The sequence below is a fragment of the Thermobia domestica genome, chromosome 5 (genome assembly GCF_964235325.1).
Source record: "Thermobia domestica chromosome 5, izTheDome1.hap1.1, whole genome shotgun sequence".
In the NCBI taxonomy this organism is placed as follows: Eukaryota; Metazoa; Arthropoda; class Insecta; order Zygentoma; family Lepismatidae; genus Thermobia; species Thermobia domestica.
The window spans coordinates 47,074,896-47,091,173 of NC_137458.1; the positions used below are offsets into that span (position 1 = coordinate 47,074,896).

The following is a 16,278-nucleotide window of genomic DNA, read 5'->3' on the forward strand; positions in this document are numbered from 1 at the left end:
GAGAGTGAAAGAACAAATATTGTTAGAACTATGTTTTCAGAAAACAAGCATTGTCCATCCGTTTCTTGTAGTAGCAGGTCTGTCTTTTCCAATTATTGCAGGAGTTGATTTGTTTTACGAATATAAAGGACGTTTTGATTTCTTGCGAAAATTATTTTCATTTGAAATAGACAACATTGTGCATGAAATCCCTTTTTGTGGACAAAAGGATATTTGTAATGTTGAATTCGTAAATTTCATCCAAGCAGATACGTTATTTAGTGACATTTCAACCATCCACACAGTGAAATGTAACCAAGTTACCCAACAGAAAGTAAGGAATGAAGAAACAGGGACATATTCGGATTCCGATATTCGGGAATTTGTGTCCAATCAATCACACCTTAGTAACGAGCAAAAGGGAGAGCTATTAGACATATTACTTAAATACAGAAAAGTCTTTGATGATCAGCCAGGGCGTGTGAAAGGATTTCAGTACGAAATCCAAGTCAAAGGTTTGCAACCCTTCCAGGCGAAGAATAATTGCATACCATATGAATTGCGAAATGCAGTAGAAGAAGAAATCCAAGTATTAGAAAATTTAGGAGTAATTAAACGAGGGTTTTCGGAATATATTTCTCCCCTTGTCGTAGTAAGAAAAAGAGGAACAAAAGAAGTACGAATTTGTACAGATCTTCGTAAGGTGAACTTAGTGATAACTAAAGATGGCGATCATAATGAAAACATGTATGACGTAATTCTTAAACATCAAACGTCGAAATACTTTTGCAACCTAGATATTTCTAAATGTTTCCTCAGCATAGCACTCTCCGAAAATAGTCAGAAATATATGGCATTCTCGTACAAGGGGCGCACGTACGTGCACACTACTTGCCCGTATGGTATGGTAAATTCTAGTAGTGCGTGCAAAAGGTGTCTAGACCAAATTATGGGTCCAGACTCGGAGGGAGTATCCTGGTATGTAGATGATGTCCTAATCAGCGGACAGACATGGGAATCAATGTTAAAGCGACTGGAGGACATTTTGATGAAATTGGAAGAGGCAAACTTTCATATAAAATTAAGGAAATGCAGTTTCGGACAGAGAGAAGTAAAATTTCTCGGATTTATATTAAATGGAGAGGGAACTAAGCTAGACGTTGAAAGATAATTTAAGTGCTATCAATATAATTAGCGGCAAACTGCCTTCCATTTTGTTTATATTTCTGCGATATATTAGATTAGCAATATGTGTACAGACATGAAGTAGCATAATCGTATTTACTGACACATTAGTCATTATGTGTATTTAATAATACTAACTATTATTATTTTAGACCTTATCTTTGTACAGTAGAAAAGTAGATAATGCATTGTATTAAGTATCACAGAAAGTAGATTTAAATATTAATATTAAATTAGAGTAGTTAATTTAATTTTACTAAATATATTCCTTTGTGTCATGCATCATTTACGTTAGTTAAAGTTGAAATAGCCTATCTTGTGTTTAATAATGCAGTAATAACTAGAATAGTGGTCTTTTAGTTTCTATTTGGTAGTTTATCATAAATGTTTTACTAACCATAAAATTATCTACATTAACTAGAATTGTCTTTATTTAAGTATGTAAGCCCTTATTTGTATGTAATTAATATTCATTAATATTTAGTATGGAATGCCCTAATTACTTCATCTTATTTAATAATTTCATTAATTCTCTTCGTCACTAGGATGACTTCATCCAATTCAAAAGGGGCAATGTGCCAGTGCACATATTATCATTCATATTATTAATCTTTATTCATTATTTATTTATTGTTCTAAGTTCACTAAGCGTAGATTTGGCCATTTTATTTCAGGCGCTCATCCTATCCAAACAATTTTCTTACCAGTTTTGTCCAGTCACCCTCCATAATGTTAAAAAAAAAAAAAAGAGTCCACTCCCCAACTCCCCTCTCGTTTTCCTAACTTTCTGTCCTTTTACACTTTCTTGTCCTTCATCCACTGACCACCCGATAATGTTTCAAGTCGCCACCAACGAAGTTTCCTGTTTGTTTCTCTTTTCTGTCCAGTTTAAAAATGTTAAATAGTTTTTCCAACCAATAGGAAACGAGGGTGGGCTTGCATTTGAAAATTTGTAAATGTTTCTAAAAACGAAAATAGCGTGAACGAAGAGAACAGAATGAAAGGGGACGCCAAAACGATCAGTGCGAAAAAGGAATGCGTCTATTCTCATTATTTTAAAGACAAATTTTAGTTTAATTAATAAAACGAAGAGTATAGTGTATGAGTATTCTCAGTGACAATGATTAGAAAGACAATGCTAAAGCAATTAGTGATATAAACGTGTCATCAACAGGACCTGCATACAAACTTCAACATTGTGAATGCAAGTGATAGACTGTGCTAAATGTGAGTGATTTGTGCATTGAATGGACCATTTGGTGGGAATATTTAAGACTCATCGAGAGATCATGCGGAGAGGGCCGGTAAGATCAAACATACATGAACTATAATAAATCGTTCATTATAGAACGGCCAAAGACTATTAAGGGAATTAAGGGAAGACTATTAAGTGACAACTACCAAAATAAAATAATAACAGTTGGACTGTTTCACTAATAAAAATTTATGTTAAAAAAATAATAACATTTGCAAATCTTATCAACATACTAGCTCACATTTCGTTCCTATTGATATATAAAATCTTAGCCGGGAAAATTCTTGTTTGTAATGTTTTCGTTTGCATATAATTTTTTTTTATAAAGTGGCTGACATGAAATTTTTCGAATTTCATTTTTACCTTTATTTTGCCCAGTCACAAACATTTTCTTCTAAAATACGACCAAAATTGTAAGGTATGTTCGGAAAATTTCGCCCAAAGAAAACTTACTCCCAAAACCAAACTACCCCTCGTAGATTTTCCATATAAAAATAACAAGATCGCAGAAGTCGCATTTCACAAAACCATCAAAAACAATTACCCCAAGAGTAAACCACACCCTGTGGATATTAACCTAATAGGAATAGTAATGAAATACGAGCAAAATCGCCTGTGCCGTTTCTGAGCAAATCATAAAAATAAAAATAAAATAAAATAAAATAAAATAAAATAAAAAAAACCTCACACCCGAGAAAAATTACTTCCCGTACATTTTTCGGAACAAATGAGTTATGTAATATTGTCAAGTTACTAATGAAGTATTTATTTATGAAGTATGAAGAAAATCGCATGAGTCATTTTTGAGAAAACCGTCCGGAAAAAAAACTCACCCATAGAGTAAACTACCCCTTCTTGATTTTCCCCAGAAAAACGATTTATACCACGCTATCATGTTACCCAAAAATTAATATATGAAATATAAACAAAATTGTTAGTCGTTTTTGAGCAAATTTTAATTTTTACCCTCAGTAAACTACCCTTAGTTTTAGCGGTAGGAAGAATATATATATATAAGCCCTAGAAAATCACATGAAAACCTTAAATTTAAAATTTGGTCTCAGTAAGTTGAACGGTACGACCTTTCGGTGAATGTACGTAACGACGAACGAACGAGTAGGCGTAGAAAACCACACTTTTTTACTTTCAACCGGCAAAAGGAGAAGCGAGTATGGTGATTGTTAAAAAAGAAATCGAGATTTGAACGGCTGTTTCTTGGCCCACACATAGAGAAAAAGTAATTTTTCGACATCTGTTTCTAACAACATACTGAAACCTCAGCTTCAGAATCTTTAACTGAAAATCAATCCTATAGTTAACCATTTCTCAAACTGTCATCTTCGAGGTCTACTGCCGTGGTCCACTTAAGACTAAACATTAATCAAGGAAAAGACAGAAAAATCAAATTTAAGTGAAGTGCGTACATAGTTGAGAACTTGAAATATGTATAGATAAACGATAATAATAAGGTAAAAATTATACATTTTCTAATAGCACATTTAATAACATATCTAAATAGCTTAGGCCTATTTAGATGTGTTATTATAAAATATTGTTCATAACCCTCCATCATAATTTCAAGTAATAATCAATAATAGTAATAATAATATATTTTCTCCAAGTAACATCAGTATAAAACTCAGAGAATTTTAATTAATACTATTTTAAAATACGTTCAACATTTTAAAAAGATGATAAAGAACCCCGCACAATCCTTATGGAAATTGCTTGAAACCGTGATATGCTGTAGATTTTGTGATTCTGAAAAAAAAAATCGTAATGGGTACAACCACCGATTATAATCGTTTGCCCACTACGAGGTCTTTTCTTTTATTATTATTATTATTATTATAACAGCCGAGGATAATGATATTCTGGATTTCGGTGCAATTACCTGAAACCGTGATATGCTGTAGATTACACGAAAAAAGTGGACTCGTAGTGCCCACAGTGTCATTGATTGGTGGTTGTGCCCATTACGACTTTTTTTCAGGATCACAATATATCACAGTTTCACTCACTTTCACAGATATTCAGAATATCGGTATCTTCTGCTGTTCTCAAAAATATGGTCCTGTAGTGGCGAAATCGTCAGTGACTGGTGGTTGTGCCCATTGAGACTTTTTCTCAGGATTACATCTACAACATATTACGGTTTCAAGCAATTCCACCGAAATCCAGAATATCGTTACCTTCTGCTGTTTTTTAAAAAAGTAACCTCGTAGTGGCCAAACGCTCAGAGATCGGTAGTGTCCAAACACCCATCGAGACTTTTTTTTTTTTTTTTTCAGGATAACAGGATCTGGAATATATTACGGTTTCAGTCTTTTCCACCGAAATCCAATTTCCATAAGGATTGTGCGGGGACTTTTGCTTTTGAAGAGTACCAAAGTACGTACAACTTTCTGACTAATAAAAGAGATCCCACTTGAAAAAAGTTTAAGAAACACTGCTCTGGTTCTTCAAAATAAAACAAGACAGTAAGGAGCAAAAATGTTTGGAATAATAAAAGTCAAACATAAAGACTCTAGTACATCAAAGTTTTTCATACTTATGTATAGTAAAGAAAAGAAATAATTTTACGCTCCTTTGCACACACTAATTTATTTTAATTCTGATATTTTGCTTACTTCAGCTTCTATGAGGATCTTCGGAATACTTAATCTTTTTTGAAACTTGAATCGAGTGTGAATCACATGTTACTTACAGATTAGTGCATAAATGCATTTTTCATAACAGAGTTCTAGTTCATAGGGGTTTTTGTAATAAATTTAAGATGTTATTTCCATTGGAATATACGTGAGGAAGATATTACATAAGCGACATATGAATTCCCACTAGATTTAAGTTTGAAAAGATGAAACTCTCTGAAGATGGTCATATAAGCTAAAGTGAGCGAAATATCAGTACTAAAACAACCACGCAAAAGGTACGTTAACTTTGTTGCAGGATTCTACCTGATTTTCCAATAGCTGTACCAGGTTTATACCCCATCTTCTGTAACAAGGCAAAGCCTTTATTATTATCGCTGATGGACTCCTTTAAACCTTCTTCACGACGCTCAGCTTCTACTACTTTTTGAGGCTTGAATTTCTGTTTGTTAGCTTCGTTCAAGACATCCCGCTTCTTTTGAATATCATGATTCCTTTGCTGAGTTCGATTATGAATCAGTCCAGGTCTTATGTCATCTTGAACACTAGAGAAAAAACAAAGGTAATTTCTCCTTAATGATATAATAGGATGTATCGAACACTACGAAAAACAAAAAAAAACAAAAAAAAAAAAATACTCCTTAACGACACAATAGGACACATATTTTAGCTATGAAAAAACTTTTCTCTACCCTCGAACACCCAAATATATTCCAGCTTTCTACTTCAGAGCATTTCTCACTCCTTCATCTGCGTAACTTACAAACTCGTTGCTACATAAAATGCACGATGTATAGAATTCCCTCCAAAAGCTATGAACTATAAGCGAGATAGTTCGTCTTCTTACTCCAGGTCTTGTATAAAGGAGATACTTACTGATATATACTGTTAAAGTTCGCTTGAAAAACAAGACCGAAACTTAATATTTACACTACATAAATAGACAATTGGTTACATTGTGTATAGAAAACCTGTTCTTAGAAACAGTTCTAAAATTAAATATGCTTCTTTGCAATAAAAATCTTCCGCAACACATAAAGATCAGAAAAGAACTAAAAACATTTCCTTCCCTGTGAAAATAAGCAACAAGTTGCCCCTTCAAACGAAAAGTCCCCCATACCTTAAAAGTAGGATTTTCACTGCAGACCTCTACACAGTAGATGGCACTGCGGATTGGCGCTAGTAGTCGTGACAAAGAGAAAAAGACATGCGATGTGATTAGCATTTCAATTACGTTAGCTGCAGGAATGAGTTTGTCACTGGAGAAGCTTTTTTAAGATACAGTATAGCAAACGATTAATTCCAGAATCGTTTCGGTAAGAAAGTGAGTAGTTCATGGATTTGTCAACACATATCATGAACTCGGCAGTGTGCCGAATAAACCTTGGAGTGGGAGTCCGACCGTTTTGACGACTTTTGAACGACGTTGTCGCACAATTGCAACAATCACCACAGCCAAAACTTCGACGGCTATCGCAGCAGCTAGGACTATCATACAGCTCAGTCCAAAAGATAACAAAACGTTTAAAATTACATCCATATCACGTAAAAAGGGTACAAGAACTGGGTTTCAACTATGTTTCTGTACTTGATTCGACATTCTTCACGGACGAGACCCGTTTTCATTTGACAGGTAATGCTAAATCTGAGAACAAAAGATACTGACCCACTTTACACGACATTTCCCTGTACTCGCAGAAAACTGGTGTATCGTGCTATGTCCCGTTCGCGAATCAATGGACTTTTTATTATTATTATTATTATTATTATTATTATTATTATTATTATTATTATTATTATTATTATTATTATTATTATTTTAATTATTATTATTATTATTATTTTAACAAAGTCAACTCAGCTGTATACCAGTACATTATTCAGAATTTCATGGCAGTTTTACAAGTTGATGAACGAATGCGTGGCTGCAACAAGACGAGGAAATGTGTCATACGTCAGAAAAATAAATAGCATTTTTATGTCGATTTTTTGGTTAACGTCTGATTTCAAAAAGACTGCAGCCAGCAAGATCAGTCGATTTAACATCATAAGATTTCTTTCTGTGGGGTTATTTGAAAGGTAAAGTCTACGAAAATAACCCCAGAGATTTGAGTACACTAAAAGACATTACCCAGTGCATAACAGCAATTGCTGTGTCTACTCTGCATCGCGTGGATCTACACAGAGCTTCATTAAGATGGGTTCAAACACTCAATCTTATATCTTTATAGGTCATGCATGATTTTTGTATAGCTATATATCTTAGTATAGTAAGTGTTTATTTTTCCATAATCTTGCTCCAGAGGGTTAAATCTCCGAACCCTCCACCTGCATACGCCATTGATCATAGTATAAGACTACAAGTTTCTAAAGTAGTGTCAATACGTAGTGCTGGGCACTATTGCTGACGCTGGAGGTGTTGATTGATATAGTTTGTCTCAAACTAATTTTCCAACTGATTTATTAAATTCTAAAATATCTCTGTGAGACTGTGTGACACACCACAAACAAATTACCTACTCATTTCCAAATGACCAATAATTCCTTTACTAGAGTCCAAAGATTTATGCTACATTACGGATAGCAGTTCGAATGAGTAGCTACACTATTAAGTTATATTTAGGTAGCCCATCAGATGGAATCATTAATAGAGATTTCAGCTGATAACGAGGTATTTTTTCAAGTTTTCTACTCATAGTTACGTCTTTGAGCGTACAACACTTTTTTTTTTTTTTTTTTTTTTAATCTACAGCAACCTCTTTATATTTTCACAGTAACCGGGGCATATTCAGAGCAAAAAAGAACATGTGGATTGGTACGTTTTCACCGTTGAGCACTTGTCCAACAACTCGACACATTTCTTGCGACGACATTCCTCTCACGTACGGTATGAAGCTGAACCTTGACCTGTTTCAAATTTATTTCTGTAATTTTTAAATTCCTAGGAACAGAAACGCTTAATGAACATCAGATCAATATAGTTATTTCAATAAAGTTCTGATTTTGAAGAAAATGCAAAGAATAGGCCACATAAAGCTTGCTGAAATTAAAGTATATTCTCTCCAAACGAACTTAACCGTATTCACTTTTATCATATCTCTAACATTAAGAGACATTTTGCCTAACATCCAGCCACTAGTGATCAACAACAGTTTAAAACTTTCTTTCTTAAAAAGGACTATGTTGACTTACACGGAAAGCATTCGTGAAAGTTACATTCTCCAATTAGCGAATGGCAGCAGGTGGAATCAGCATTGGTTGTCGAAATTATAACAGGAAATTAGCCATCTCATTAGGATTTCCAGGGCATGTAAAGAGGTGAATGGTAATTAAACATCTGATAGCTCTTACAGAGAAGTCTAAGGAGCTGTTAACTACTACTGAAGTAAATCTTTAAAGTTCTATGTATTAAACAGTAAATTGTTACGTACCACTGAGCTAAAAAGTCGTCTGACATGTAATCATATTCTTCTTCTTCTGCAGCCATTCTTATTTAACTATTTCTCCTTACACTCTTCGTCACTACAAATAAAATGTAAAGACTGGGGTCGAAGTGCAATACGATGGATCTGAAAAAAAGGAAAAAGAATTATGGTACAGTATAAAAGATATTCAAGAAACTATTACCATATGCATCTAACATAAATTAGAAAGAAGTGATTAAACAAAATATTATATCTTTGTGCTACGTGGACTGTTTTAGCCTATTTCTTCTGATATTCTGTTCATCTTTCTTGCTGCAGGCCTCATCTGAGAAAAATTACTTGCGCTAATAAGTAAATCTCTTAAAACTGGGCTTGAAATTGTGTAACATACAAATTTGTTCTAAAACAATTCAAAAGTACTATTGAGCGTCACTGCGAACAAAAGTAAAATATACTTGTCATTTAGGGTCTGTTACATCCACCGTTGGTAGCTACCTTCACTTCTTGATGTGTGAAGCGTGTTAGACATGATCACTGAACTTGATGTGTGAAGCGTGTTAGACATGATCACTGAACTTGATGTGTGAAGCTTTCTAGACATGAGCCTGAATTATTAGAAATTGGAGGCACAGTTTATTTACACATTAGTATTAAATTCATATTCCGGGGGATTAGAAATTAAATTTTTGGGGTTTCCGGCATATATAACCATGTTAGCCCCGTCGCGTATGAGGGATAACATCCCTCGGCAATCACATTATCCGAGAAAAGGGAAGGAACACAGAATTGGGAAAGAAAGGAAGCGGCCTGTGATGTGCATATTAGATACCATACCAGCATTTGCCTGGTATGAATGAGGAAAACTCAGGAAAAACCTTACTCAGGATTGCTGGCCTGAAAAACCTTTTACATTTTTTCGACTGAGTGTCCCAGACGGGAATCAAACCCGAGACCGTTCGCACCGAAGACGAGAACAAATTTATATTATTGTGATCCTACTATTCAACCGACACTACGAACACAAACAATATATACTTGAAGTTTTGTATCTGACGAAGCCCGTTGTACGAAAAATGCAAAACTTGACCTGTATGCAATGCTCTCCAACAAGGTCCCTTTCGTCAAAGGCATGCGCACCTAGCGACTAGACTAGCGAGAAAGGTTCTTATTATATGTGACTGGAACTAGAAATTCAGCTAGTTCATCGCCTCCACTCGCAAGCGTATGATCCGGCTTTCGGACTCCGACGCGGTATGTGGGACAAATTCTCTAGTACAAGTATACTCAATAAATGTGAAAAGTTGCTAATGAAACAAAAGTTTCAGACATAGTAAAGATTGTATTAAGAAATAATAGGTGTAGGTTAAGTTTAAGAACACCAAATTTGGAAAATTTTCAGGGTAAATTGAACAACTGCATATAAAGAAAATTTCTAGGGAACAAATTTCTGTAGGCATCTAGTTTAAGTAGTAAGCAATACAGCTGTATTTTATGTTTACAAGTGTGGGGTTACAAGTGTAACGTGCTAGACGAGTGTTAAAATAAGTCAAGTGCATATGAAAAGGGGCTGTATTAGATTATATTTACCGCACAGGAAGTATTTCTGCACAGTGTACGAAAGCCGTATCACTCCGAATAAACATTAATGTACTTGAAAATGCAACATACAAGCACTAACCTAACATAGTCTATTCTACGATCCGTAACAATAAAGTTGTTCGATGGGCAAGGCAACTAGTAACACGAGGAACAGTGTGTTCCCACTATCCTCACTTACGCTCCTGATCCCTACGAACGCAACCTCCCGCGGTTCCACCTTCCTTGATTCGGTTAGACAGAATTCGCGCCTTTTAGTGTCCACCTAGTGCAGGATAGTTTGTTTCTTGCACTGTAATTTTAAAAGCGTATATCCGGACGCTGTACTTATATGCAAATCTTGAAAGAATCCTACTTTTTCAACAATTATTTCTGGTGGCCGAACTTCATGTATGCTAGGCCTAACTACACTCTTGTCATATCGCCCAGCACAAATATTTTACAGGACACCAAAAATAAATTCAGTAATAGTGTTATAATTTTTCAATAATTACTTCGATTGGTGTTCTTAAACTTAATCTAACGTAATAATACATCATTACATAGCAGTATCCAGATTCATTCTGGGCTTTGGGCACTGTACAGTTTACCCCTAGTACATATGTTTGAGATGGGTTGACTTATCACAACTTAACCCGTTCTTTGTGCCGCTGAGTAGGTCCAGCATGTTAAGGCTTAGATGTGGACCTGCGGCACTTAATCCTTTATTTTAATCCACGAACGATAAAATTTAAAGTATGAAGTAGCTACTATAATAAAACGGTGCAGTTTTACTATACGGATCCACAGATTGTAAAATGTGCAAGCTTTTAATTTGCACATTTTATGTCGAGAAAAGAACCCAACCAACCCCTGCGAGGCTTCTAACCCGTTCCCACTACTACTAATACAACTTATATCATGCACTTAGTAAAACTGCACGAATAAAACTTTTAAAAGATAACAATACGTAGGTACGTATGCGGTAAGCCCACGGTTATAAAAACGCCTACAGATTAGTCTACATTTTAAATTACATATAGCACTCACTGACAAAAAGCACGCAATACACCCTTGCACTAAGTAGTCATAAACCAAACCAGTGATAAATTTATTCTAAAAGCAAATCTTTATAATTTACTACGCAGGAGTACAGTGAAACTGCTCAAAGTAATTCTTTAAAAATATCTCAAAATACTATACACCTTGGTTTCCTTCCCATCTATCCATGTTTAGATGAGTACAGACCCAAACACTTCCATTTTAATATGAAACTACGGTTGCCAAGTTTTCCAAAAGTTAGTGTCCAGAACTTGGTAAGAATATCACCAGCCGTTAGACATACAACTCTGGGTCTCATTCCGTATGTTTTATTCTCAACAGAACGCAAAATAGTTATTTTCATTTGCGATAATTGATATAGCACTTACAATTGATTGTCCCAGCTTTTGCGTCATCTTGCAATCAGTGACGACGCCAGAAGGGGGGCAAGGGGGACAGCGCCCCCCTAGTAGCTACTTCTGCCACTTAGACTGCTCCCTCCAGACTCATACCGCCTTATGCAGAAACTTTTGACATATGATTAACATCATACTAAAGGTCTGACTACCGCAGGAAACGTATGTTAGTCAGACTCTTTAGTATGGCGTTAATCACGCTTCAAAACGACTCTGCGTAAGGCCCATACAAGCTTAAACCATTCTACATGTAGTATTTTATATCAGTATCTAACCAATCTCATTGTCAAATTGTACTTTCGTTGCATTTACTATGTGGCAGATTAGTGCTCAAGCTTTCTTCTTTGAGCGTCTGGGTATGCACGTAAATTTTTGTTTTCTAATTTAGTGCTTTTTCCGGTAATTGTTTGTGATAGTTCTTACTTATACATTTTAATTTCCAATAATAAGAATATGTAACATTATACATCCGATTCAACTGAAAACAGAACTTTCATTTTGACTAGCAAACATTAATAGTATAGTTGATCGACTTGTTTTCTGTGCATGGGATCAGTTAGATACAAAAGAAAGATAAAACCACTAATTGTATAATATAACTTAAATAACTTGTGTGTATTTATCTAGGTTTGAAGTTTTCACTTGCACATCTTATTTAAAGGTTCTATACTTTTCCCCCCTGAAACATTATTCTCTACATTCAATATTCATCTGATAGGCTCATAACAGCTTAATTTGGTAGTACCAGATCTTAATTTTTGGAGGAGATAAAAAGAGTTTGGTGTGGAATAAAATTGATCTGCTCCCAACAAAACGTGTTGTTAGTGTGTTGAACTTTAGTTAGTAATTGGTATGCACTAGTGGTCCCTTAGTTATTTTTTTGCTTCAAAGCAATGACGTGACGTCTACCATATTGAGTAGAAATGTACGAGGAGCTGCTGAAAAATTCGTAGCCCAATCCAGGAGTAGACGTGGAATGATGAAATTTTAGTTATTCTACATACTTCCCTCGAGGTTCAATACACTTTCTTGTATAATACTCCATTTTTTCAGACCACTTAAAAAATGGAGACTTCCTCGCACCGCTGTTCGTAGCATTACCATTATCAGATCTAAAATAGCGTCTTTCAAGTGTTATTTGAGTTTGGAAAGTAAGTAATAGTTAGACGGAGCTAAATCTATGGAATAAGGATGATCTAGGCACTGAATCGCTAGATCATGCAGTGTCAATTGTGTTTATAGTGCTTGATGGACAAATGCATTCTCCTCAAGGAACAGCATTCATTTATTTTCATTTTCCGCAGTGTTGCACTTTCAATTTTTCTTTCATTTTTCTGAGTGATCAGAGATTCTGCATTACCGTAAATGTATGACCCGTGGGAAGGTAATCTATTAGTACTACTCCATCCTCATCCCAGAAGAATGTTGCAAACATATTTTCAGCCTATTTTTGTATCTTGAACTTCTTGGAGAGTGGGGGGAAATGAGTGCTTATACTCGATTGACTGTTGTTTTGTTTGAGAATCGCAGTGGAACAAATCTATTTTGCCTATGGTTAGTATTCGTGACAGAAATTGATCGGCATTACGGTCAAAGTGAAAGAAGACTTATCTTGGTACCGTTATTCTTTCACTCTTTTGATCTCCTGACAATTTTATGGAAACCCATTATTTTAAGAACTTGTGCATGCCCAAGTCATTACGAATTATGCTGCTGACGCGTTCCAGAGAAATGCCCACAATCTCTGACACACGTTTTGCTCAGGGGCGTCATTTAGGGGGCAGGGAGGTGCATTTGCCCCTGAGTTTGATATATATATGATATATATATAAGACCTATAGATTTTATCAATAGAATACTAGTAAATCAGTGAAAAACGCGAAATTTTACTTATATCAAGGGGGTCTTGCCCCCCCAAGCAAAATCTGAAATGACGCCCCTGGTTTTGCTGAAATTCTGCAATTTTTAAGAATATTATCACGAATTGCATCCACGATTTTGGGGACAGTCACTGCATTTGGTCACCCTGGATATAAAGCATCATCTATTTAGAAATCACCACGTTTAAACTTACTCACTTCTTCATCACTGTATATAACAAAGGAGGGTCCCGTAATGCTTCATTGATTTCCTCATGAATTTACTTGGGTGACTTTCCTTGATGGAACAAAAAGTTTATGATAGCTGTGATCTCCATTTTATGACAGCGAATTGTTAGTTACAAGTTTTACTTGAAATAAGTTTACTTTATATAATATGAGAACAACAATGAAATACACGTTGTACTGTAATGTAAGTCAAAGATAATAAAACTATCATTTTTTTAATGAAAAATAGCAACCCCCCCAGAAATGTATCTGCCCATCTAAGAAATTAAAGCTGGCGTCGTCACTGCTTGTAATAAAAAAAATGGCGAAGATTAATATAGAACGTGGCCCTGGGATATTAATCTGGGAAAAGTAATCGAAAAGATTCAATAGTTATAAGATTATTCAAAAAATTAAGTAAAGACGTTAATCAGCAGGTCGCAGTCGGAAATACCGATTAGGATGTACTTCAACTTTTATAAAATCCAATTGCAAACATACACTGAAGTGTCTCAAACTCATGGTAACTCTTTTCATCGTTTTGCTTAAGCACAACGAAAAATAATTGTTTTAACTTTCAATATCCTTTATAACGTACTAATTTTGTGACATATCGACAAAGTTTGATTTTGCGATCAACTTAACTGCGTATCATTCCGTAATAGCTTTCGCAAAGCAAAACAATCGCAAAAACTGCTATGCCAATTATTGTAAATTTAAATGCAAATTTTGTTTGTGTTCACATAAACTGATATGGAATATTTTGTATTGTATGCAAACTGCAAACCACTGTTTTTGCCCGGTAGCTTTGCATTTTTTCACAACGAAGTACTTTAACGTATATTTTGCGTAGCGTTGCAGTCAGCAAATTTTTCGCCTGCTGATATGAAATAAGGTACTATACCCTGGCCGGCGAACGATGATTTCTGACAGCTCAGCTCGCGAGGACGGCTTGGGTTTAGGGTATTGCCATGTGCTTCTTGCACAAGCGGAGAATCGTCTTCTTCCTCGTTGAGGGCGGGAAGGGGGTTGCTGAAAGTTTGGCAATGTGTGGTGGTTACCATGGAGACGCGACAGGTTCTGAGCCTTAGGTTGGTTGACCTGCTGTCTTCTGCTCGCTCGCCGTGACCTTGTGCAAAGCTGTCAGAAATCATCGTTCACCTGCCAGTGTATAGTGTAGTTTTTCCATCTAATTCTTTATATTTAAGTCATCGTCACCAATTCTTTTTCATTTTCAAGCAAACTTTATTGGCCTTATGCAGAGACGTTTTGAAGTCTGATTAAAGCCATACTACGGGATTGACTAGAGGATGGTTATCAAAATTGTATTCAGAGTCTCTGATTAGGACGTAGTATTTGACGAAGTTAATCACATCTGACTAATTAAGCTAGAGCAGAGGCTAATCTTTTACCCACAGTTTAGCGTGCGACACAACATTTCGTATTTCATGTATTTTTATTTTTACAGACTACGCATGCTCTCATCTACTTTTCCGTAGTTGTCACATATATTTTTCTCATCCGATGCATTGGGGTTATATAGTTAATCATACCCAAATCAACAGTTTAGTTGTACTCAAAGTAGATTCTTAATACCAAACAGTGCATTTTCCTTAGTAAAGAGCTAGTATAACACTAACCAATCTGTGACTAACCTTCGATTAACGAATTCTCTCTGAATATCGCCCTATGTCTTCATTGTATACTTCACATCCTTTACTGTTTTAACTTAATTTGCAGTAGATATTGGTAGTGACGTTATTAGAAGGGGCCTGGGGTGCATAAGACCCTAAAGGTCTCAGGCGTATCTTTTCTTATTTATAGCCATGTCCAAAAGTGCAAAGTGCACACTTCGAAGATGAACCCTCGAAGTCTACGAATGGAGTGCATATTAGATAGTGTACGCTTTGTCAAATTAACTTTTGATCCGCACTTCGTTCCAGCGCCTTGTTGTGGTGGACCATGGAACATTGAAAACAAAAGAAAATATAATATAGTGCAAGAAGAAATGAACTAAGGCTGCGCCTTCATTGCTTCCAAATGCGATTACGAACTATTTCGTTTAGTGTTTCACGTATTTTTAAGCTACACGAATAATATTTCGAAACTTACTTCAACATCAATAACTTTAATTGATCATCCCTGTCCAAACTTTCTCTACTAAGATCACTCTTTCATTCATTGTATTTAATTATTCCAGTACTAATGATATTGGGCCTTATGCAGAGTCGTTTTGACGTATGATTAAAGTCATACTAAACGCTTGACTGCTGCAGGCAACATATGTTAGTCGAACATTTTAGTATTGTTCTAATCACGCGTCAGAACGACTCTGCATAAGGTCCATTGTTACTTACTGATAATACTCTTTTCAGTTCAATCCTCTCTTTCAATATTACATAGTGACAAATTGCACAAGTAAAGGATTTCTTTTTGTTGGAGTCATATTTCGTTACTTCAATCAGTCACAGAACATAAAAATGAGATCGTCGAGCATAACAACCTCATTGGCTACCTTTCTACATATTTTCCTCTTTCATAACATGCTAGTACTACTAAACAGAATGGGGCTCATGCAGAGTCGTTCTGGAACGTGATTAGTATTATACTAAAGAGTTCGACTAACATATCTTTCCTGCAGTAGTTAGATTTAGTATGACACTA

At 35.4% G+C, this 16,278-nt stretch overlaps 1 protein-coding gene across 1 annotated transcript in view; it reads right to left on the bottom strand.

Annotated features, from left to right (window-relative positions):
• LOC145685910 (G patch domain-containing protein 11) overlaps positions 1 to 11,397 on the bottom strand; it is a 44,624-nt gene extending 33,227 nt beyond the window's left edge. The window contains exons 1-3 of the mRNA XM_081758666.1: positions 11,276 to 11,397; positions 8,502 to 8,639; positions 5,377 to 5,615 (exon numbers count right to left, since the gene is read on the bottom strand). Coding sequence (XP_081614792.1) covers positions 5,377 to 5,615; positions 8,502 to 8,557 — 295 coding nt within the window. The 5' untranslated portion in view covers positions 8,558 to 8,639; positions 11,276 to 11,397. The remainder of the gene's footprint in view (positions 1 to 5,376; positions 5,616 to 8,501; positions 8,640 to 11,275) is intronic.
• Positions 11,398 to 16,278: the final 4,881 nt, after the last annotated feature.